General features: G+C 39.9%; 1 protein-coding gene across 3 annotated transcripts in view; it reads left to right on the top strand.

Annotated features, from left to right (window-relative positions):
* Positions 1–23929, top strand: part of si:dkey-192p21.6 (uncharacterized protein LOC565246 homolog) — a 30920-nt gene extending 6991 nt beyond the window's left edge. For 2 of the 3 annotated variants that reach the window (XM_034897639.1, XM_034897637.1), the window contains exons 5-18: positions 633–702; positions 809–875; positions 4563–4645; positions 8958–9034; positions 9896–9926; positions 10009–10169; positions 12688–12800; positions 13048–13169; positions 13652–13775; positions 13882–13968; positions 15562–15639; positions 19138–19208; positions 20302–20414; positions 22046–23929. In XM_034897639.1, coding sequence (XP_034753530.1) covers positions 633–702; positions 809–875; positions 4563–4645; positions 8958–9034; positions 9896–9926; positions 10009–10169; positions 12688–12800; positions 13048–13169; positions 13652–13775; positions 13882–13968; positions 15562–15639; positions 19138–19208; positions 20302–20414; positions 22046–22227 — 1379 coding nt within the window. In that variant the 3' untranslated portion in view covers positions 22228–23929. Of the gene's footprint in view, positions 1–632; positions 703–808; positions 876–4562; positions 4646–8957; positions 9035–9895; positions 9927–10008; positions 10170–12687; positions 12801–13047; positions 13184–13651; positions 13776–13881; positions 13969–15561; positions 15640–19137; positions 19209–20301; positions 20415–22045 lie in introns of all 3 variants that reach the window. The other variant, XM_034897638.1, reaches the window with a different exon arrangement.
* Positions 23930–24106: the final 177 nt, after the last annotated feature.

Genomic DNA, 24106 nt, shown 5'->3' with positions numbered 1-24106 from the left:
CCCCGAGGCGATTAAGTGACCACTCTTTGTTCAGAGTGGATGTCATATTGTGGATTCAAGCTCAGATTAAAATAGCTTCTTTTTGTTTGTTTTTCCACTGAAGACAAACATGTCGCGTACTGCCCCCTTATTTCCTGTGCTTTGACGCAAGAAGACTGATTTCTGATATCTCCTGGTATCTCCTGAGCCTATGTGTTATAGCTTTGTAATCAGTTGCACAGCTATAACATTTCTGCTGGGGCTGATGAGCAATATTGTAGCAAACTTGCAGTTTTGGATTAAAGAAGGTTAAATCTGTTTAAGTGGTATTCAGCATAATTTTTGTTGCATTAATGTCTATTGACATATCCCTTTTGTCTCAAACAATGAATACATCAGTGTTGTCCCAATCTTTGTTCTATTATCTGGGTAGATTTCATTGTTTTGTTGGCAATAAAAGATACCACAGCTGCAGTAATTGTGCCCTCTAGTACTGTTAAACCCATTCTTGACCTCCAGTTAGGTGCTGTTCTGATAGAGATGTAGACTAAAGCTTCTTACATGGACTACTTGACAGAAAGACTATGACGGAAGGTGGTACAGTCTGATTACACAGTGTCCATTTGTAAACATTTCCTTTTCTTATTTTCTAGCTCTTCTGGTGGGTGCTCTGTCTCTGGCCGTAATCGCTCTCTTATTCGTCGTGGCACCCTACATCTACAGGTACCTACAGTATGTGTTTTACATCCCCCATAATGAAAAATAACATCCTGCATTCAGAACTCCTCCATCAGAACCAAGTAGCTCAAACTTGTTGTCCCTTTAACAGGAGAAGTTGTACGTCAAAATGTATTAGGACCATTTGCTGCCAAGGCCCACAGTACTCAGTAGATGATGTAAGTAAAATGCTGCTTTTAATGAACGCATTACATTCTTAGTAAATGCAATGTGGACACAGATGAGTGATTTGATTGATTGATTAGATTAGATTTAAATCAATAATAAACCATTCTAATGATTGCTAAAGTGGCTTTCAACATTATCAACTTTACAATTTTGAGATACTAATCTTAATATGTTAAACTGAACCATTAAAACCGTGATTTTATTCATGAATAATGTCCATATAAGAAAAATGTATGGAAACCTTTGTTTGAAAAAAATCTTTATCCTTGTTTGTTTCCTTAACTCTTGGATTTTCCTAGAATAACTGCACCACCTTCATTTATTCACTGCAGAAGCTTTATGCTTTCTTTGCAATCGTAAACATTAAAATTGCCTTAATCCAACAGTAACATTGCATTATTTCTATTGGCTAACTATGCAGCACAAGATGCATACCAAAATTGCTCTGAGACTCCATAAAGACGATTGGGAGACACTAATGGAATGATTGATACAAATGTTAGCAGAGCCAATTGTACAGCAGACTTACATGGAAGCGATAGAGCGTTGTATCTGTCCAATAATCTTGCTTGATGGCAAAACCTGCTGTGTAATTCTGGTGAGCATGAATGGCTCCACTCATTCTTCCAAGCAAGATGTCTCTGTCTTCCATATGCTGTCTGGATGGCATGCAGATCCATCATCACATATTAGTGCTGGTGTCTTCCTGCTCTGGCTCTTCAAACTGCTGCATGGAGGCTAGCGATTTAGGCTAATCCAACTGAAAGGGCAATAGGCCAGAGTCATCTCAATGCTGCCTTCACAGAGAGAGGGGAAAAGAGGCGCCAACACTGCACAGGGGATGACCTACGATAGAAAGATGGCCAACATCATTTTAAACAGTTCTGACCCATATGGCAATTGGATTTTTGGTTTTGTCAACATTTTTACAGGAGAATTATAGTTATGTAAAATGTTCAAACAAGTTTGCATTACAGTACATATACTCTATACTGTATATTTTGTGGTTGCTACAAGTATATGACATGTGTTCCCACTTTATGTATTTTAAAATGTGTTTCCTTCAACCTTTCCACTTTTTTGGCTAAAAAGTGACCAGACTTATAACTTCTGTCCCTCTGTCACTGACCCATTGAGTAATGGAATTGGGCGCCACAGCGGTCAAACACATGCCAACAATAGTAATATTATAGTAAATAATAACTTATCCCTAGGTAACAGCACATAGTGTACATACAAAAAGCAGCACTCAATGTCTGATTATTCAACATATTCTACACTAAAAGGCTTCTACACTACACATTGTGAAGTAAGGAAAAAGTATCTAGAAAATGGAACCATCTGAAAGTAGCGCAAGAAAGTTTCACCGTTAGAGGTTGGGGGATGTGGCCTTGACCAACTGTCACTTTGCTCATTTGAAAGCCATGATGTCTCTCTCTTATGAGTGGGGCAAATTCTCTGGGCGGGCAAAGCAAAGAAAGGGGAGGTAACATTGCTCCTTATGACCTCATAAGGGGCATGATTCCAGATATAATAATGTAAATATACTGTATAATAATATCTACATTCACATTAAAGAAACCACCACTGACTGTCCATATAACAATTAGGCCACAGTTAGGCATCCAGCTACAGTTGTTTTCAGAATAATAGCGGTGTGTTTAAAGTGAATAATGCTCAAAATCCTTAGAATGGCTTTTTATTCCACAATATCAATGCATTAGGAACACTGCACCTTCAATTCCAAATCAAAATATGACCAAAATTGATCAATTTGTGTCATACCATTACCTTCTACAGTAGTTGCATTTTCCTTTACAATCTCAAACATTTACTGTATAAACTGAAAAAGTGTCTCAAAGTTTGCTTTACTTTGAATCACTGAACTAATATTTAGTTGCATAACCATTATTTCTGAACACTGCTTCACATCTGTGTTGCATGGAGTCAACCAACTTCTGGCATCTGTAAACAGGTAGTCCAGGCCAGGACCATTGAACTACATTCCACAATTCCTCTGCATTACTGGGTTTTGCCTCAGAAACAACATTTTTGATGTCACCCCACAAGTGTTCAATGGGATTGAGGTCCGGGGACACTCCATAACATAAATCTTGTTCATCTGGAACCAAGATTTTGCTTGCTTTCTGGTGTGTTTTTGGTCATTGTCTTGTTGAAAGACATATTTCAAAGGCATTTCCTCTTCAGCATAAGGCAACATGACCTCTTCAAGTATTTGATGTATTGAAACTGATCCATGATAAATGGTATATGATAAATAGGCCCAACACCACAATATGAGAAACATAACCATAACATGATTTTTGCACCACCATGCACCACCACACGTCTTCACAGTGTACTGTGGCTTGAATTCAGAGCATGGGGGTCGTCGGACAAATTGCCTGCGGCCCCTAGATCCACAAAGCACAATTTTGCTTTCATCAGTCCACGGAATGGTGCGCCATTTCTCCTTTGGCCAGTCAATGTGTCTTTTTGCAAATTTCAACCTGTTTAGTACATGTCTTTTTTTCAGCAATGGGGCTTTGCAGGGTGGCTTCTAGCTGATAGCTTTGCTTCACATAGCTTTCTTCTGATTGTAACAGTACTCACAGGTAACTTTAAGTCTTCCTTTATTTTCCTGGAGCTGATCATTGGTTGAGCCTTTGCCATTTTGGCTATTCTTCAATCCATTTGAATGGTAGTCGTTCAGGCTTTGGATGCCATTTCAAAGCATTTGAAATCATTTTGTCTGAGCAGCTCATAATTTTCTACACTTCTTTATATGATTTCCCCTCTCCAATCAACTTTTTAATCAAAGGCCACAACATTTGCTTCCTTCCTTACTTAAATAAGGGCCATAATTGACACCTGTTTCTTCACAGAATCAATCATCTCACTAATTGAACACAACACTGCTATTATTTTTAACATGCCCCTTTCAATTACAGATTCAATTAAACACAATGAGCAGCATGAATGTCATGGTCTGTTGGTTTTTCATGACTATACAACACTTACTAGTAAATTATTTGCCATTTAGAAATATCACTTCTACCAAAATATGTGATTTCTGAGGTTAGTATGTTGGATTGCTATTATTTTGAACACAACTGTACATACTAGGTTTCCACCTAGTCTGGTTAATCTTAAAGTTAAGGTACAGAGGGTACAACATAGTGTGACCACTTCAAGAGAGATAACTTTGATACAACATAATAATTATGAATCACTGCTACAGAAGGTCAATTCAAGCGTAATGCCAATTAGTAGAAGTTATTAAAAGAGGTCTTTTAATCAGCACTTAGCACCAAGATTTAAGCATTAAATGCAACATGAGACAACGAAGAAGGCTCTAAGAGACAACAAAGAAACAAATTACATAGAATTATACCTTGTGTCTGTAGTCACTACAGATCGTTGTAACGTTTTACACTTTGTTCCACTCCCCCCAATTGGCCAAAAAATCTGTTAATATTGCTTTAATACGTTAAACTTAATAGTCTTGAAAAGTTTAACAAAAAGAGAAATAGCAGTCACAAGTTGGACCAACAGGGATTCAACAATTATATACAGAAGTCACATACATTAAGTTAACAAACGTTGCTACCTTTTCAAACAACCTTGTATAGGCTTGAATAGACATTAGTTTGTCTACCCTCTAATTGTTTCTACAGGACGGAGCACAGGCTTGTGAAGTTGAACACAACACCGCTAAAGCTAAACCAACACGTCTACGCTCACTGGATACTTTCCGAGGGTATGTACGCCATCAACAACCATCGTTTTTATCAGTCTATCACCACATCCAGCCAGTTCACATGCAAATTTTTTTGAGCAGTCTGAGTCTGGCATGATGAAGAGCTACAGGCCCAGCATAATGAATAATTACATGGGTCACAGTCAGGCCACATTCTCCCCCAAGCTTTTGTTATCAGGCGGTATAGCTTTGGGCATTATTTCTGATACAAGTGCGTTTGGAACAGTGTGTTTCTGTTGGACAGGAGTGATGCATGTGATTGAATCTGGGCTCCCTGCTAGCCTTAATTGCGGCCTGGGGGTAGACACAAAGCAAGCCTCTCTGGAAACAGGATGCTGGTGTGGCTTTGACCTCCCCCTTGCCAAATAATTGATGTAATAATACCGTCAACATATCAGCACACATCCACACAGCCATAGATCTCCTGCCCAAATGGAGAGCGAGAGGAAATCCAGCAGCACAGAGGCAACATCCAGCAGACAATTGGCATCTTCTTCATCTGTGGCTTCCCAGTCCATCTGAAACCACTGTGCATATGTGCTGAAATACCTCATAGTTTTATTTAGTTTGAGAACTTAATTGGTTGAGTACACACTACGCTACATTTGGATTCTAATTTCACTTCAGTTACACTGCCTGCCACAGTCCTCCCAATCTTATTAGCTGAAATATTGCTCTGTGGTTACAGATACTTGTTACATATTGATGTCCTGATAGGTAATACTGGAAAATTCTTATACCTGACAACACACTTAATCAAACTGTGACTCAGCGCTCAAGATTAACGCTGCATGCGCCTCCTCAGCCCTGTGACTTATGATCCATACTCCCTGATAAGTAACAACTTTCTGCAGAGAACAGACACATCATCTACCATAAATGCTGAGACATTTCTGAAGGTAAAAGGCTTTTCTTCTGAGCTGAAAGGTTTTTCTGATCATTGCTCAGGCTGCACTGACATGATATACAGAGAACTGTATAAGTATGGTTGCACGTTAATTTTTCTAAAAGGATTTGGATTTTAATCTTGTGCTTCACTGCTGAAAGCCTGTCGCCGGATCCTTACTGTTGAAAATTGCACAGTCAGTAGTTAGCAGTGCCATACAGGGAGAGGGAACAACTATTCTCAGTTCCATTTAACACCAGGTGGCTGACTCATTCTGTACCTTATTTTGACTAAGCTTCAATTTCTCCTCCGATTCAGTTTCAGATATGCTCTGATGTTTGGCCACAATAAAAAAACCTTGGCATTTCCACTCAAGTAGCAATATATTATGGCTAGATTGGATGTCTGTGTATTTGATATGGCCAGCACAGTTAGTAACTCAATACTCTGCAGCAATAGAGTGTAACTATCCATTTGCAACGGGGGAATGTATGAAGCTTACACTCGTAATTGGTAATGCATGTACAGTGATTCAAATCAAAGAAGTCCATAAGTGTCTCTCAGCAAGTCATAACCAGTTGTCATTGCTGCAAGAAGACCCCTATATATGGAATGAGTTAGCTATAAATCACAAATGCTGATTCCCAGGCATGAATTAAGTCTATTACTAAAGTGACAAATGTTCAATGAAGAGCTCCACAGGGTAATTTACAACTTCAACCTGATTAGGATCCAAGTAACACGCCTGTGGTGTTTCAAACTGGACGTTATCTGTTGTTGACTTGCAGTGGGGCTCGAAAGTGTGGGCACACCCGGTAAAAAGTTGTATTAATGAGCATAAAGATGCCAAGAAAAGATGGAAAAATCTCCAAAAGGCGTCAAATGACAGATTAGACTTTCTTATTTCACAAAAAGTTAGATTTTTATTTCCATCATTTACACTTTAAAAATAACAGAAAACAAAACAATTCCATCTGCAAGGGTTTGGGCACCCTGCAGAGTTAATACCTTGTACTGCCCCCTTTGGCAAGTATCACAGCTTGGAAACACTTCTTGTTTGAGGTATCTTTGCCCATTCTTCCTTCCAAAAGTCTTCCAGTTCTTTGAGATTTCTGGCCTGTCTGTCCTGCACTGCTCTTTTAAGGTCTATCCAAAGATTTTCAATTATGTTGAGGTCAGGAGATTGTGAAGGCCATGGCAAAACTTTCAGTTTACGCCTCTTGATGTAATCCACTGCGGATTTTGAGGTGTGTTTAGGATCATTATCCATTTGCAGAAGCCATCCTCTCTTTAACTTCAGCTTTTTCACTGATGGCATCAAGTTAGCGTCCAAAATTTGCTGAAATTTTCTTGAATCCGCTTTTCCTTCTACTTGTGAAAGGTTCCCTGTGCCACTGGCTGCAATGCAACCCCAAAGCATGATTGATCCACCCCTCCCATGCTTAACAGTAGGCCAGAGGTTCTTTTCATTCATTAGGTTCTATTTTAACCTCCTCGGTCCACAGAACTTGTTTTCACAATGCATATAGCTTGTCTGTATGTTCATTTGCAAACTACAAACGCTGATTTTTGTGGTTAGGACGTAGAAGAGGTTTTCTTCTGATGACTCTTCCTGAAGACCATATTTGTACAAGGATCTCTTTATAGTGGAATGGTGTACCACAACTCTAGTGTCTGCCAGGTCTTTCTGGATGGATCGTGCAGTCAAACATGGGTTTGGACTTGCTTTTCTTACACTCCTGCGAGCTGTTCTGTCTGATATTTTTCTTGGTCTTCCAGATCTTGCTTTAACTTCCACTGTTCCTGATGACTGCCATTTCTTAATGACATTCCGAACAGAGGATATTGGCATCTGAAACCCTTTGCTATTTTCTTATAGTCTTCTCTTGCTATATGAGCGTCAACTATTTTCAGTTTCAGTTTTCTAGACAACTGCTTAGAAGAACCCATGGTGCTGATTGTTGGGGCAAGGTCAGATGAGTGTGGGCCTTTAAAACCTTAAGATTGACATCACCTGGTCTTTCCAGACGATGATTGAGAACAATCCATTACACTGTCAGGTCTTAGCTTTCCAAAGGGGGCGGTGCATGCTAGAAACATTGCAGGGTGCCCAAACTTTTGCACAAGCCATTTTTTTGTTTTCTGTTATTTTGAGAGTGGAAATTATGGAAATAAAATCAAACATTTTGTAACATATTATACAAATGCCTAATCTGTCATTTGATGCCTTTGCTTTAGCGTTACTTAGTTTTCCTTAATTATAATGGGTAGGGTTAGGGTTAGGGTTAGGGTAGTGACACACGTGTGTGGCATTTGTAATGTAACGTGCCTAAAATGGAGTTCTCGCTCACAATCAGACAACGAAAGTGGTTTTAAAAAAGATGGCCAATAAGCGCTGATATTGCAGGGATTTTCACCAGGTCTCATCTGGCAAGTGATTTACCTCTGTCTTTGTCACTATGGTGACTAATGGATTTGTTCGTCGAAATTTAAATGATAGCCTAGCCTGCATATGTGTGTGTGTGTGTGAGAGAGAGAGTACATGGACACATGCAGCAGGCTTTACTCTACTTTAATAGCCCTTTTGAGATGATAGTGGCAGATTAAAATCTTGTATCAGCAGGTTGGGGCTAAAAGAGCAGTAATGGCTTTGGTTCACCTCTTAATTGAATCTAGGCAGAAAAACAAGAGGAGGCAGAGGTAGATACAGTGCATCTTATCAGAGAGTCTTGTTCTTAAAGGTTGTCCTAATCTTGTTATGGCTCTTAGAGACCCCCATGATAATATTTTTCTTTCTTTTTGATTAAATGAAGTACAAATTAAAAGCATACATTTAGATATTTAGGATGGTAAAATGATTGAATTTGCCTTTACAGCAAAACTCTGTAGCTGCTTGAGGGTGCAACCATTTACATTCCCTTGCAAGTTTGTGTTGTGTAATGGCCCCGCCCATTTTCTGACATGCAGCTCAAACACCTCTTTTCCCTCCAGTGTCTGATTCAGTGAAGCACTCCATCACGTGTGCTGTGTTTCAGCAGCTTTGGCCACCGCTAAAGTATAAAGTGTATCATATATTAGACGCAAAGTCTTTAGTCAGCACTCCTGCTCGAGGAGATCCAGAGGACAAGTGTTCATTTCCTGAGTGATTCATAATGCTTAGATTGCATTACTGTGCATTTAGAATGTGACAGAATAAAACGCCCTTCCTCCGCGTCTTTGACTTTAATTCAAATTTTAATATAGTATCAGATGTGTCAGTCATATGGTAAGAAAAGTGTTTGATACTAATGTGTTATGCTATACAATAGTTATACAAGTTTTAACCCATATTTCCATCATTCCCTCTACTGCATGACGTTTAATCCAATTATAACTGATTTACCCAACAGTGAATAATTGTGCTTACTCATTGTAGTGTCTTTGTAGGTTTGCTCTGACAGTGATGGTGTTTGTGAACTATGGTGGAGGAGGCTACTGGTTCTTTCAACATGCACCATGGAATGGTTAAGTAAAGTATAAGACATGCACAATTTCTGCTATTCGAGTAGATTTAATAGCTGAAAGGACCAACGGCTCACAGTGCTCAGTCTGTAATATGGACGGAGGAGATACTTACTGCAGGCCTTCTTTCACATTAAGCCAGATATAAAATGAATGTATGAACTCAAGGCCATCATTCAATGGCAGTGTTCTCCTCATCATGACTGCAGCATTTTCTGACCTGTTGTCACTAATTATGATGAATGCGGTCTCAGACCAAACACACAGGATGCCATTCCTCGTATGAGCCAAATCAAAGGCACAATCCATAGATTTTTATTATTTTATTAACAACCAGGGGGAGACAGGAAGGAGGAGTGATGAGTGTTTAATTGGAAGCTGGCAGAATATGGGAGGAGGGCAGTGAATGAGTAGTACTCACCTCCTGTAGCACTGGTTTTCAAAAGGTTAAAGAATGCTGAGTCCCTTCTCCTGATGTAAATACAAGTTGTTTTTTTTAAAGCAAAAATGTTGCTAGAACTTTTATGAAATCAATTTCATTGTTTAAGGGTTTTCTCAATTTAAATCTCATAATAGCTTCTTTGCCACATCTACAAGGGTATATTGATTTCAGGGGTGGTTTGATTAATCTTCTCTTCGCTGCTGTCACAGGAGTGTAGACATGTATTCACCTTTTCATAATGGAAAGTTAATGACTGAAGCAGAACTTTATGGACATAACAGTGTTCCCAATTTACCTCCTAGTCGTTTTGGATTGCAGAGATTAGAAAAGGGCAAGAACTGTGTGAACTCTGTATAATGGCATCAAATATCTAAAGATCTGTATCTATTGATATTAATGTATGCCTCTGGATTTTTTGCAGGCCTAACTGTGGGAGATCTTGTTATGCCATGGTAGGTTTGTTACAACAGTTACACATATGCAAAACTCTGTACAACACTTTGTTTAACACTGTAATACTGTGGTTTCTTCCAGGTTTGTTTTTATCATTGGGACTTCAGTGGTGTTGGCTTTCAGATCCATGCAGAGGAGAGGAGTTAGCCGCCAGCAGCTGCTGCGCAAAATCACCTGGAGAACAGTCGTCCTCCTGATGCTCGGCTTCTGCTTTATCAACTACTCTCCAAGAGACGGACCATGTAAGTGCAAAATATGTACAGGAGCGCACAATTGTAAATGGGTAAAATACGTTGTATGTGGATGTGCGTGTTCTGTACAGTTAAACCAGACGCTGGTATGTCTAATAATATGTCCACTTGTTACATCTACAGCACTTTAAATCATTAGCACCATCAGAGAACAGAATGAGGCTTTTCTTGTGTTAGTGTACCTGTTAGTCAGCAAAATGAAGGTAGGTAAAACAAACTACATTTGTGATTATATTATGTAACATCAAAAAAGTTTGACGCAGATTCTATAAGAAGTATTTTCAATACATTTTTCAATTATTCAATCCACAGAAAATGAATCAGCGACTATTTTGATAATCGACTAATTGTTTCAGTCATTTAAAAAAAGAAAAACAATCTTGTCTTAGCATTTTTGTAAACTGAATATACTTGGGACAAATCAAGACATTTAAAAAAAGAATAGAACAAGCACATCCTTGTTTAGCTCTCTGTTATATTGATATCTGGATGTCCTGCTTTTGCCTTGCTTTGTCTGTCAAAGCACTTTGTAAACACAGTTTTTGAAGGTGCTATACAAATAAAGTTATTATCATTAATATTAGCTTGGCTTCAAGAAAATTATTATGCACATTTTTTACCGTTTTATTGACTAAATGAATATTCTACATATTGAAGAAATGATCAGCAGGCTAATTGATTAGGAAAATAATCACTAGCTGCTGCCCTAATGTCATATGAGATAGAAATAATATACAGCTTATATTTTTTTATGTTCATATTATGCACATACTATAAGCTTTGTTTTTAGATGTGTTTAGATCAAGATGTGGGATTAAAGCCACAGTTGAAGAGCTGTGTCGGAGTTAACGGAGGGGAAGCAGGTTGAAAATCCCCATTTCCTCGTCCACCTGGGGATGCACAGGGCTCCCTTCACACATTAGCCATCCCCAGTGCTAATGGACTTTCCTGGGTAGATGTCTGCGTAACTAGGTTAACAACAATATTGTTATTCTTTGTGCAGTCTCAAAATCCAGCACCAGGGGACTTTTAACAGAGGCAGATTGAGCAAAAACAACCACTGCGGTAATGGACAATTACAAACAGATAGTGTTACACTTTTCAGCTCTATGCAGCTGCTAAAGGGGCTGCTGCTGGAGCTGCACACTGACTTTTACCATAAACTGCAGCTTTGCCCTCCGTCTTTAAGGACGTCCTCGGCAGTTGAGGCGCAGCGTTTGATCTAATAAGAGAATGGAGTCATATTGGCTCAATATGTTAAACAGTTTCAATGTCAGACAAGAAAGAAGAAGGTGTTAACCTTTTTTAGAAACTATGAGTCATTTCAAATAAACGCTGCTACGGTTAAATGTCCAAATCCTCATCAAAGCAGTGACATCTAAGCTCCAAATTTGGTTTGATTTCATTTCATATTTTGTCACTTCAATAAAAGAAGTACTGTACGCACTGCTTTGTTGGTTAGATGGTTGTGAAATCACTTGATTTAATGGATTAAGCTGACATTAGATAAACTCAAATTTCACCAAGATAAAAACATGGCCTTTTCTCTTTTTTATTCTTCAATGTTGAAATGTCTTTTTGGATGGTGACGAGAAAAGATCAGTCAGATGAAGATGAGGTCAGAAAGTCCGAGGTTGTTCAAATGAGAAAAGCCCTCTGTTTGAAAAGTTTTTGGTTCAGCTATTTGCTCTACTTTCAGATGGCTTTATTCCATTCTGCTCACTTGTACATAGAATCATTATTTTGTTCAATCTATCACTGAAAGTGCTCGGAGATGGGAAGTAGACAGCAGAGCTTTCACTTCTTAAATGTTATTGAACGTCAAAAGGGATCTCAATTTCACAAACAAAAAACCTACATAAGTTGAAAGTGAAACAAGATGCTGCAGTTTCCTGTAGTTCACGTTAAAACAAAGTGACAATGTTGTGGGGGGACAGATACAGTCACTTATCTGGGTGGGGGTGTAACTTGTAGATTTAACAAAGATGTCATAAGTAAGAGCTTCCCCTTTTCCTGTGAAAGAAGAGATTTCCGCCCCTTATTTGATTTGTCCGGATCAATGATTGGGATTACACTGTTTTCACAGCACTTTGTGTGGCAAAGAGGTTTTCAATTAACTAATGTGTAGTTACCATCAATCTCTCAACCATAAACCAATCTTTTCCTCCCCAATATGAGGAGACAAAGAGATAACAGGGAATCTTTGATTAACTTCCCACGTTCTTGACATGTCCGTATCCTGAAGGCTGACACCCTTTCCCAGTGTGCAGTGCTGTCCATCATGCTCCTTCAGGAAGTAGTAGTACTGTAGTGGAATGATTGAGAAGAGCTTCTCTTGTCCGCTACTATCAATTTCCTGGTTAATAATTTGCCTTAACCAGCAGGAATAGTTTACGCCACTGAGGTTTATCTGTGCCTGTGCCTGAGTTGTATGGAAGCTCACATACTCATCATTGGGTATCAAGGCATGCATGAGTCTTCATGCTGTCTGTTGTTGACTCTGTTTCAGTGTCCTGGTCCTGGCTGAGGATCCCTGGAGTGCTGCAGCGTCTGGGCTTCACCTACTTTGTTCTGTCTCTCCTGCAGACTTTCTGGGGCCTGAAAGAAATCCCACTGAGAGCGGTGAGCAGCACTGTCAAGTTCACTTAAGTCTGTCATTACACACCAGGAAAGTCTTGTCTGAAACAGCGCATTTTTAAACGGCTAATTCGCTCTGTGCACCTTGGATTCCTGGGTCCATATTTGTCATTAAGTGTTTTTTGTACTGCTGGGATTACGTATACCAAAGTAAGTTTCCTGTTGAAAGATGAGCCGTTCTGTACCTGTAGAATATTTAACATTAACAAGATTTGTGTGCTGTGTGATACAGAATCACTGGTGGAAACCCGTCCAAGATGTGGTCCTTTATTGGCCACAGTGGCTGATAATCATCCTGCTGGAGACTCTGTGGCTTTGCATCACTTTGCTCATGCCTGTACCCAACTGCCCCACGTAAATCCAAGGATGTAACCAAGTCCTATCCACTCATCAATCCACTATACACATATGCTAGAAGTGTAAATCTCTCCATGCTGGGATAATATCCAGTTAGGGCTGTTTCACTGCAGCAAAGGTGTTAGTGTGCACTTTGTGTTGCTGGTGTTATGAACTGCTGTGATTTATGGGTCTGTGGTGGATGCTTCAGAGGGCATAATTAGCCAATCTCAGTCTGTCATGTGCAGAAAGAGGAGCGGAGGCAGAGGATCCATCTTCCTCGCTCTGTGTCTTCTGTGCAGTGTTGCTTTGTGTGTGTCTGTGTGTGTGTGTGTGTGTGTTTTCCCCATTTTTGTGACCCTGCATGGCATCAGTGTTAGGATAGTATGAGTTGAAATGGAAGCACTAGCATTGATTTTATTTTGGAGCCTAGCATTAAAAACTAAATTTAAAATGTAATATTTGTTGAATACCGAGTATACTATATTGTTTGCTATCAGAGGGTATTTGGGAGCTGGCGGAATCGGTGATAATGGTCTTTACCCAAACTGCACTGGAGGCGCAGCAGGATACATTGATAGATGGATGTTTGGGGATAACATGTTCAGATACCCCACATGCAAAGTAAGATCTGTTTCTCACACACCATTCATTACTTTACCCATCTGTCTCAAAACTTTGCAGGTGGAATTAAAACAACCTTGCTGGTCCTTTTATCTTTTTTTTTTAGGAAATATATCAGACCACACAGCCCTTTGACCCAGAGGGGGTTCTAGGTACAATCAACTCCATTGCCATGGGATTCCTGGGGATGCAGGTAAGATGGATCATTTATTTCTCCTGTATGATTCAACAAGTTGTACAAGAGTATTTCTAAAATTAAAGTGCTGCTGTTGCTGTCGTTTTAAATTCCCATTTAAAGAACTCTCAAAAAAATCTGTCCATCCATTAACAGTTACAGTCCGTAAGGGTCAATCACAGACTTCACTATTTCCATACCAAAAATGTTAATTACAAGAAAACTGTTGCCAACAAGTTACCTGGAACAGTTTCTGGAAAGATATGTTAGTTTAGTGTTTCATTTATGTCTTTTTTACTTTAAGCAAACAAAATTCAATTCACCTTCTTTGTATTTGAATGGATGGCGGAAATTTGACATTTTAGAATCTCAGCGGGTTTAAAAATCCTAGATACTACTAGAAGTAAGTGAGAAAATAAAGCATGTTTTCCGTGATTTTAGTGATCGCTCCTCACAAAACTGGCCTCTGATTGGCTGAAAACAGCAGCTTCTTTACTTTACTGATTTAGTGAAGGCTTACTGATCAAATGCAGAAAATTGATATATATGTTGCAATCAATAGTTTTTAGAAACAGAAACCAGTCAGAACCATGTGAACTAAGAACTTAAAGGGAAAGTTTGGACTTTTTGAAGTGGGATTGTATGAGGTACTTTGTCTGTGTTTTACCTATAGTAAATGGCGGTCAGCACGTCGCCAGTTTGGAGAAGCAGGCAGGAGTACCACTGCCTCGATCTGTTAGTTAGTTAGTTAGTTAATTAGTTAATTAGTTAGTTAGTTCGTTAGTGTTATTTGGAGAATCCAAACTAACACTTTAAAACATGTATGCATTGACTAATTGACATCCTACAACACCAGAACAAGAAATCTGAACTATCCCATTAATTGGAATTTCTTGCATTTACTCCGTTTCACATTCATATTTGTGATTGAACAGGGACCATTTCAAATGTCTCTGGCAGCGCTTCTTTACCTAAAAGATCAGTGCTAGTTTTTGCCAATTATAAGACATTAATAAGAAAGTATATTAGGAAGTGAGACTGCAGTTTACCCTGTACTTAAATGAAGGTTATGTGAAAGACTCTTTCCCGCCTTATTGTAAGTGCACAGCTGCCCTCCTTTAATTACAAAATGTTGTCAAAAAAAGAGGAGACAGCTTTTGATCTTTAGACCTGAGCCTCTGATGGCGACTGTGTCACTTCTAACCATTTGTGTTATGGGAAGTAGCCATGCAAAAGCAAGCGCATTGCTCAATTCCCTGTGGGCGGTTAGCACTGAGCCCTTCAGTCATCGAGTCTTAGACGACACACCAGGTGTCCGCTGCCCTCCTCTGTGCTCACCCATGCTAATGTCCTCAGCTGAAACATATTTATCATCACCAAATTATCAGAGGGTGTGGATGACTTACACACCACATCTGGCTCTACAGGACGGGAGAAATGTGACCGCCACGTCAGGGACACGGCATTGACACCAACATCCCAGGCCTATTTGGTTACCCAAGGGCGAATACATGTACACACCGGTGGTTGGTGTTTACATGGTATTTTTCATTAAATGTGGGATTGAATGAGCTGCAGTGTCTGTGCTTTTCTCTGTCTCTTTCTCCACAGGCGGGGAAAATTATCATTTTCTACAGGGGGGCGAACGTCCGCATCCTCTGTCGATTCCTTGTGTGGGCCGTGATCCTGGTACGTTACATCATGTGGAGGTTTTGAACACAGATGGTGAAGTAAATGAGCATAAAAGTCCATTGATAATTTAAAACCAAGACAACAAATCACTTAAAACATCATTCTGCATCGATGACTCACACAGAGCTGAGCACTTTTATGGTCTGGCTTTTTTACTTTGCCTTCCAGGTGAAGTCTGTCGGTTTTATTCAAACCGTCCAAGCCATTCATTAGTAGGACTTAGTAGAGGACATGTGTGTAATCTCAGTACAATTAAACAACATCCATGTGTGGCTGTGTTTCCGGGCAGACATAAGTATCCAGTGCCTCAGGGGGATACTGTCTCTCATTGCCTGTGTGCCTCGAATGTGGTTTTAGATTGTATACTGCAATCAGTAGCATCTGATGAACAGCACGTTAAATTCATACTGTATACCCTCACGCTAAATCTCAGCAAACATTTAAAGACATTCACACATGGATAAAATGGTGTAACAGAAATAGATTGAAGTCCATTCAAATCCAAAATAAAAAGATATGTTTCTTAATGGATTTGCTTGGATAGCATTTGAGGTCATATTTGTTTTGGATCTGTGTTCATTCTGGGTGGTCTCAAAACACAAGAAGAGGCAAGCTGGCCGCTATTTCATTTAGAGGGGGAATGTGTCCCGCAGGGAGAAGCCAAGTGTTATACGATACTGTCCGTTTTGCATTTCTAAACCTGTGACAGGAGGCTGTTAGTCTGCTCAAACGAAATTGAAAGATATCCACGTAGACTTGTCAGGCTTTTCTGAACTGTGCTTCACCACTGTTTGTATGTACATACAGTGAGATGCTGCAGAGATGTTTACTAGTTTGCAAAACAGGGTTAGTAGGAGCCTGCATGCTGTGGAGGCAGACATCCTGAACGGGCACTGCCGTGACCTGAAGCGTTGATGGAGTTGGAGGAGCTGTATCACTCAGCCAGTGAAATTGAAATGTGCGGGATGAAAAGTAGGAGCCAGTAGACACAGCTAGATGAAAATGCACAGAAACAGATCTTGTCCAAAAAGTTTGAAGTTACATTGTTGTTTACAGTCATGCTTTGAACTAGCAATAAATACAAAGTACAGCTGAGGCTAATGGCAATGTCATACGTTTAGCAGATATTTTGTTATAGACCACAGTGTTACTAAATTGAATGGCAGCCCATCCCTTAGATGTAACACTGAAAACTACAAATGTTGACCTCATGGTGACGTTAGAGGAAAAGTCAGAAGCTCACCATTGTTTTTAAGATTCATCACCTGGGAACCATGAACATCTGCACCATATTTTCTGGCACTCAATTCAGTAGTTGTCAAGACTTCACAAAAAGCAAGTGTCAACTTGTTGGTTTGAGATGGCCTTGAAATCCAGACCCAAATCCAAAAGATTAAGGGTCTGGCATCAAGTAATGAAAGTCGCCCATCCCGAGGTGCGGCACCAAGCGTGGATTTGAAATCTCACTGCACGCAATTGGATGACACTAAGACCAATCACAACAACACACAGCGTGACGTGTCCAGAGCCCCAAAAGCTTAGCTAGCTACAACACAAACTGGTAGATTAAACTGTCCTCTGTTTAGCTCGCCTCTGGCCCGCCTATATCAGATACACCAATGTGATTGGTGCAGCTCGGCTACAAGGATATAGTTACTGACCAGCATTTGGCAATGCCAGAGTAACTCGCTGATCAAATTCAAATTGTGCTTTTGCAAGGGGTAGGTTTCAGGTACATTTCACAATAATCCATGAAATAGTTGTTGAGATATTTCAGTCTGGACCAGTGGTGGACAGACCACATGGCTAAAAATAGCAATTGCAAAAACGTTGCAAATGTTGTACACAATACAACAACAGTATATTACTAATAAGGTTGTAATAGGTCCAATTTAAAAGTACCATATCCAATATAAGAAGTCAGAGGAATGGGTCTTTTGTGTTTGTGAATCAGAAAGAGTCCTGCTCATATACTTTAGAATTAATTGAAATTCTGTTGCGAGAATTGAATTTCATTAACCTCAATTCTTAAATGACAAATCTCCCCATTATGTCTCCTGGTGTTGAATCGTATTGACTATCATTGTGGAGCAAGTGACTGGAGGGAGGTGAAATAAATTAGATCCATTTGGCTTTTCCCACAGGCACAGAGTGATAAAGTAACACATGAGGAAATAAATATACAGCAGGCTTTTATGTTTTCCACTGCATCTCACGGTTCACCGGTTGATGCTACATAGATATGATGTGGATTCTACTCAAGATTACAATGTTAGAGACGTTAAATACAGGAGCATACTGTGTTTAGTGATGGATCAATACAAGGACTTAAAATCCTGTAACTGAAATAGAGAATAACAAAAAATAGATTTTCTCACAATGCAATGGTTTATTGATTCTGGGAATAGATGCAGGCCATGTATAAAGTATAAAAACAGCATATGGTTGTCACACGTGTTCTGCTGTATATTTATATTTGCTTTGGTTTTTTATGTAATCCCAGTGGCTACATCAGCTAAATCTATTTATAGTTCCACAAAAATGTTTTCACCACCATAGGAAGCTAAATTAGTTTTAGTGATTGGCCTGCTCTTCCTATTGACTTTTCTAATACGATTCTGCCTCAGACGGGAGGCTGCCTCTTGTTTCAGACATGTGCTCTTGACATTAGCAGGATAGGAGGGAGCTCATTTCTGCAGGCACCCAACCACAGGATTCATATTATGCACAGGAGGTTCACAAAGAACCTGAAAGTGTTGATACTGTAAACTACGAGCCAGGTTTTACACCACAGTTCACTGTGGTGGGATTTCTGCTTTGGATTGATATTCAGGGGCGATCATGCATCTTCCTCCTAATAGACAACAGCCCCTGTTAATTAAAGTCCCAACGATCAGCTCCAGAAGTGAGAGATTGAAATTGAGCGATTGCCCCACATACCAGCCCCGTCCCACATCCTGCTGCCTGGATAGCCTGGAGACTCAATCCAACCCCAGCTAGGCTATTTCCACACCATCGATTCTGTCATCTATACACATGATGGATATCCACCTAACAAGCATGTTTTGATTCTGATCCACTGCCATGGGTTTCTCTCTGAAGCCCAAATTGCTTCCCCACGTGTGTAATGTAAATCATATGTACAGGTAAACAGATAAGACAATAAAAGCTATTATTGATGAAGAGTTCATGAGATCATACAACATTTCTCTGGATCTTGGTTAATAAGGTTGTGGAGTCTAATTTAAATGGGTGTGACTCTGCAGGTGGCTGTCTTTGAGGAGCACAACATTCCAGTGTGGATGATCAAATTGCAGTGTTTTCAGTCCAATATTGTGTGTGAGTGTGACTTGATGGACCTTGTTCATCTGACTTTCAGATAATCTGTTAATCTGCCTGACTGGCTTGATTCTGTTTCCCTCACCTTTTAGCGGCCCAATACTGCTTGCTTTATCTCCCTCCATCGATTTGAATCTGTTTCATTTCCACCCTTAGGGAATCTCTGCAGCCATCCTTTCTAAGTGCACACGAGACGGAGGATTTATACCTGTCAATAAAAACCTTTGGTAAGTGCTTCCTGGCCCTCTAAATCCAGCCGCTTTTCCTCACAAAAGAAAGGATGGGTTTCCAACAGGTACAAATCAAGGCTGCTAAAAAACACATTTACTTACCTCTAATGACAGCTACCCCTGTAAATAATCACCCGCTCTGTTGGAAGTGCGAGGTGGAGCGGTCATACATCCTCCCAACATGATCACTCTTCCTTACGGCCAGGAAAATAAAGGATGCTTTATCCTCTCTACTCACTTTTAACACATTAACCAGCTCTGTGTGATGGAATGGGATCAGTCTCTGGAAAAGGCATCTATATAACCAGTGTAGTCTAACCGCTCCCAAACTATCACATGCCTTTTTGATAAAACAAGGCAGGGCATCTTGATTAATGCTCGTAATGGTTTTGCATGAAATGCAGTGCGATTACTACCTCAAACATAAATTACTTTATGACCTGTGCATTTGTTCCACTCCCACATTCCCGTTAATATGATGTGAATCATTTTAATGTTGCAGCAGGAAGAATACCATTTCATCTCTGATGTGTAAGCAAATTCTTCATGATGTTCCACAGGGGGCCCCGCTAACGCTGTGCTCATCCCTTGCCATTACCTGCCTGGCTTTTATAGGCAGTTCATAATACACAGGTTATTGAGCTCTTGAGTACGAGGCCCTGCCTGGATGTCTAGAAGTAATTAACTCCCAGCTAAGAGTCCTTTTTGGCCCCACTTCAGTTGAGATTAAAAAAAACAAAAAAACAGCCCATTGCAAGGAGGCTCCAGGAGGCAGCCATTTTATGTCAGATGATATTACATCAAACATTCTTGCACTTAGGAACAGACAGGGACACGGCTGGCTGGCATGGCTCCACGGGGCACGTGCCAAGGATCCACTGCTGATGCTTTAGACCAATCCAGCAAACTGTCCCGCAGTTTGCTGGATTGGCTCAAGACCCCTGGGTGTTATTTATCTGCAGTACAGGATTGATGGACTTAGTGTTTTTACACCCTTGTTCTCACCGCACCACTAACATTTTAGTGATGCCCAGATGTACAGGGTAAAAAGTTGATGTTGTAAAGTGTTGCTGATGGTCTGTTTCTCCAGGTCGTTGTCCTATGTGATGTGTACGGGCTGTTTCTCCTTCCTGCTGCTGGGAGGCATGTACTTTGTCACTGATGTCAAGGGCTGGTGGGGTGGACAGCCATTCATATACCCAGGTACTGTACATATATACTGTACAATTAATTTCTTAAAGGTGCAGTATGTAATACTGACAGCTAGTGTTTAAAATAGTTACTGCATTACAAATTTAAAATACAATTTTAACCCTCCTCTCTTAGCTTAAAAAAAACGTTACCTTTGTCAGTCACGGCTGTTGAACAGGCTACATGCTGCAAACAACCTTAGCCCGCTTGCCTGCGCCTCCGGTAACGTTAGCAGTTAGCAGGGTTAGCATGGCGGCATCAGCCAGGGCCAGTTGGGTTTACTTTACTGGCTGTGTCTCAGTTGTTTTTGTGACTAACCAAGTTGGGTACTCTAGCTGTATGAGTTAATCTGAGTACACACATGTTGATGTAAGATAAAATTCCCATCCCTTTAGCCATGATAAATTAGCCTGAAGCTAATTCTACAACACACAGGCCAAAACACAACCAGAAATTCTCTCACGGAATAGAAATTTCAAAGGGAGAAAATACTGGCATTAGCATTGTTGTCAGAAAAGATAGTATTTCAACTCAGAATGTTTCATTAATATCTAATGACGCCTTGGGGTAATTTGGGGATTTATTACAGAAAATATATTACATATTGGACCTTTAAAGCGGTGAACAATGACAACAGGGACTGTTTGTAGTAATTCTCACATAGCTGCTTTCTTGCCTGTAACTTTACTGTTTTGTAGTAAAGTCTCACCCTCCTCATCAATGTTTTTCTAGCTACAATGCTCTAAAACCCCCACTGTACACTGCCTGCCCAGCATCAAACAGACACAGAGCAACTAGGTGGTGAACATAGTGGGGCATTTAGCAGCTACGACAGATACTTCCCTCACGAGTTGGCGGAGAGCAAAACAGAGCTAAAAGGAGAGCAAATATTGAACTTGCGTTCACCAGGTAGCCAGAAACACAAGTTCAAATTAATGCTAATGTTGCTCTGTATCTGCTGGATGTGTGAATAGGCAACTGTTTGCTAACGAGTTTGCCATATCAACTAACAAGATAACAATGCGTCAGTATTGTGTTAACAGCTTGTTTCCGCTGGCATAACTTTCAGCTTTAAGCTAACTTTGCACTCATGGTCTCGATTGAAGTAATTTGGGAAACAGAATTGGTTTATCGGGGCAAGCCAATACAGAACTCCAATTTTTTTAGCTAACTGCAAGGAATCTGCTTCCAGGGCAACTTGCACGCTAACCAAACCAACTGTCTGTTCAGCTGCAGTAGTAACAAACATTTAGTACCCATCATCTTACTGTATATACTGCAGGATTCTGCTTCAACAGGGGTTAATATTACAAAAGTATCCTAAAAGCGTTTAATTGCTTCGTCGGGGTTGTGATCGCTGGTGTGATCTGGTCCAGCTGTCCTCTATCCTTTCTTTCAGTTAATTGTTTACTCACGGTCAGACTTAGAGACCGCCATTTGAGATGACTAATGTAAACTGACTTTATTTTAAATTATGTTGCACTGCTTTCCCAAATATACTTGTTTTCAAAGTTTTCCAAATCTCCACAGCAGAGGTGGTGAGTGCAAGTAGCGTGACCGATGAAAAATAAATAATTAGCTTTAAAACAGAGGAGTCCTGTTCAATAACAACTTGTGTTTATCTATTTTCCTCTCCTCCTCAGGGATGAACTCCATCTTTGTATATGTTGGCCACTCTCTCCTGGGTTTCTACTTCCCGTTCAGCTGGGAGATGCGCTTCCAGGAGAGCCATTGGGAGTGGCTCTTCCAAAGCCTGTGGGCAACTGCACTGTGGGTGCTCATCGCTTACCTGCTGTACAGGAAGAAATTCTTTCTCAAAATATAAACCAAGATGACCATATGTGCCATTTTCATTCTGTAGATGTCATTATCTTAGCTTTCAATTTAAAACAAACACTTAGGTATGTAAAATTATTATAACATCTGTGGGGAAAAACTGGCCTAATGTTCTTGGCTTAATCAGTTAGTTTACTTTTCAGTGTTCTAAAATCTATCCACATACATTTGAATGAATTATAATGATGCTAAGATCTAAGCACAGCAAAATAAGTATGAAAATGTTCATCTCTGAAACCCTTGAAATGACCACCTAGTTTCTGAAGAAGCTGTCTGGTCCACTGTCAGTGTGGGGCAGATGAGGATTTATTTGATGCCACTTGTTTTGCGCACTGAATAGACTGATTAAATCAAATATACTGAGGTGGTACTTAACAAATTAGGCCGAGTGATTCCACTACACACCAGGCCAGCCATTATGAGTCTGTTGCCATGGCCACTTGTGCGTGTGTGCGTGTGTGTGTGTGTGTGCATGTGTGTGTGTGTGTGTGTGCATGTGTGTGTGTGTACCATCTGCTCTCCTAGTGACAGTACTTTAATTGGGGTCAAGATGCACAGCTCACAAAGGAGTGTCATTAATGGGACCGACACCTCTTGCACTCATTGTATTAGAACATCAGGGAAATTACACTAATCCAATTCATCAAAGAACAACAACGAACCGTCTCAAATAGGCTGAGCCAGTTACATGTTTTACATATTTAACACATAAGCTACTCACCTACTGAAACAGGGTTTATATTACATTTGGATTATAATATTTCCACATGATTGACAATAGGGTTGAGTGATTTATTGCCATTTTTGTGGACATGACGCCATTGAACAGTGTGCCCTTAACATCAGGTCAGATAGTGTGTACATCATGAAATGACCATCTAGTTAATGAAATGAACCTGCACCGTGCTCTTCCTCCAGAGTGAAATCAGATTACACACTGCTCAGAAGCCGTAATAAAATAAAATGTAGTGGTTTAGGTAACTGTCTTAAGAACAGAAGTTGTTGTTTGTGTCCCTGTATCTGCCTTCTTGAACAAGATTCAAGTCCATAATTGCTTTCCCAAGCTACTGTGCCAGCAATGGAAATGCATAGCTGCGTCTTCTTGAGATGAAAATGAAATCAATACTGACTCACCACAGAGGTCTAAAGATATCTTTTGTGTGTTTGCATGCAATAATAATGTGTTGTATTTAAATATCAGCATTTAGCTGACTCATTCTGAGTGACTTACAGGAACTGTGACAGCACGACAAACTCAAAGCCCATTAGAAACATCACACTGTTAATGAAGATCAAAAGGATCAAAATCAGAATGTCTAGACTGCAAGGGTAATGAATACTGAATTCTGCTCCTGTTTCAGATTGAAGATCTGCTACACCTATTGTCAGAAAAAAAGCCCATAAGATAGCATTGTGGTGCCACATACTGTGACTACAAACCACAACATTTCCTTGTCTTTATTGATTAGCAAAGTCTCAGGATACCTATAGTCTGTCATATGGAAACTTTATCCCAGATACAATGTTCTCATGCAGACTGCTTAGCTTCTTATATCACATACTGATCCCCACACTCTCCCTTGATACAGCGCGCGGCATTACATTTATCCTCCTATATAGCATTGGTAAGTACAGTATCTATTAATTTATTGACATCAATTTCCCAAATAAAGACAACATGAAATCAGGAAGAAGGGGATACATTTCAGACCTTTTCTTGTATATATACTGGGTTTTAAATATGAACTTATACGGGTGGTCGTTACATCAGTGTTGTGTGGTTAAGACTAAGAAAAAGACTCAGTTTAGGATTTCAACATGTATTTTCAGTATAAAATCAGACCACAGCAATTTCTATCTTTTACTTT

Source organism: Etheostoma cragini, chromosome 17 (assembly GCF_013103735.1).
Source record: "Etheostoma cragini isolate CJK2018 chromosome 17, CSU_Ecrag_1.0, whole genome shotgun sequence".
Taxonomy (NCBI): Eukaryota; Metazoa; Chordata; class Actinopteri; order Perciformes; family Percidae; genus Etheostoma; species Etheostoma cragini.
The sequence above is the reverse complement of the archived record's forward strand: the minus strand, read 5'-3'. Positions and strand labels throughout refer to the sequence as shown.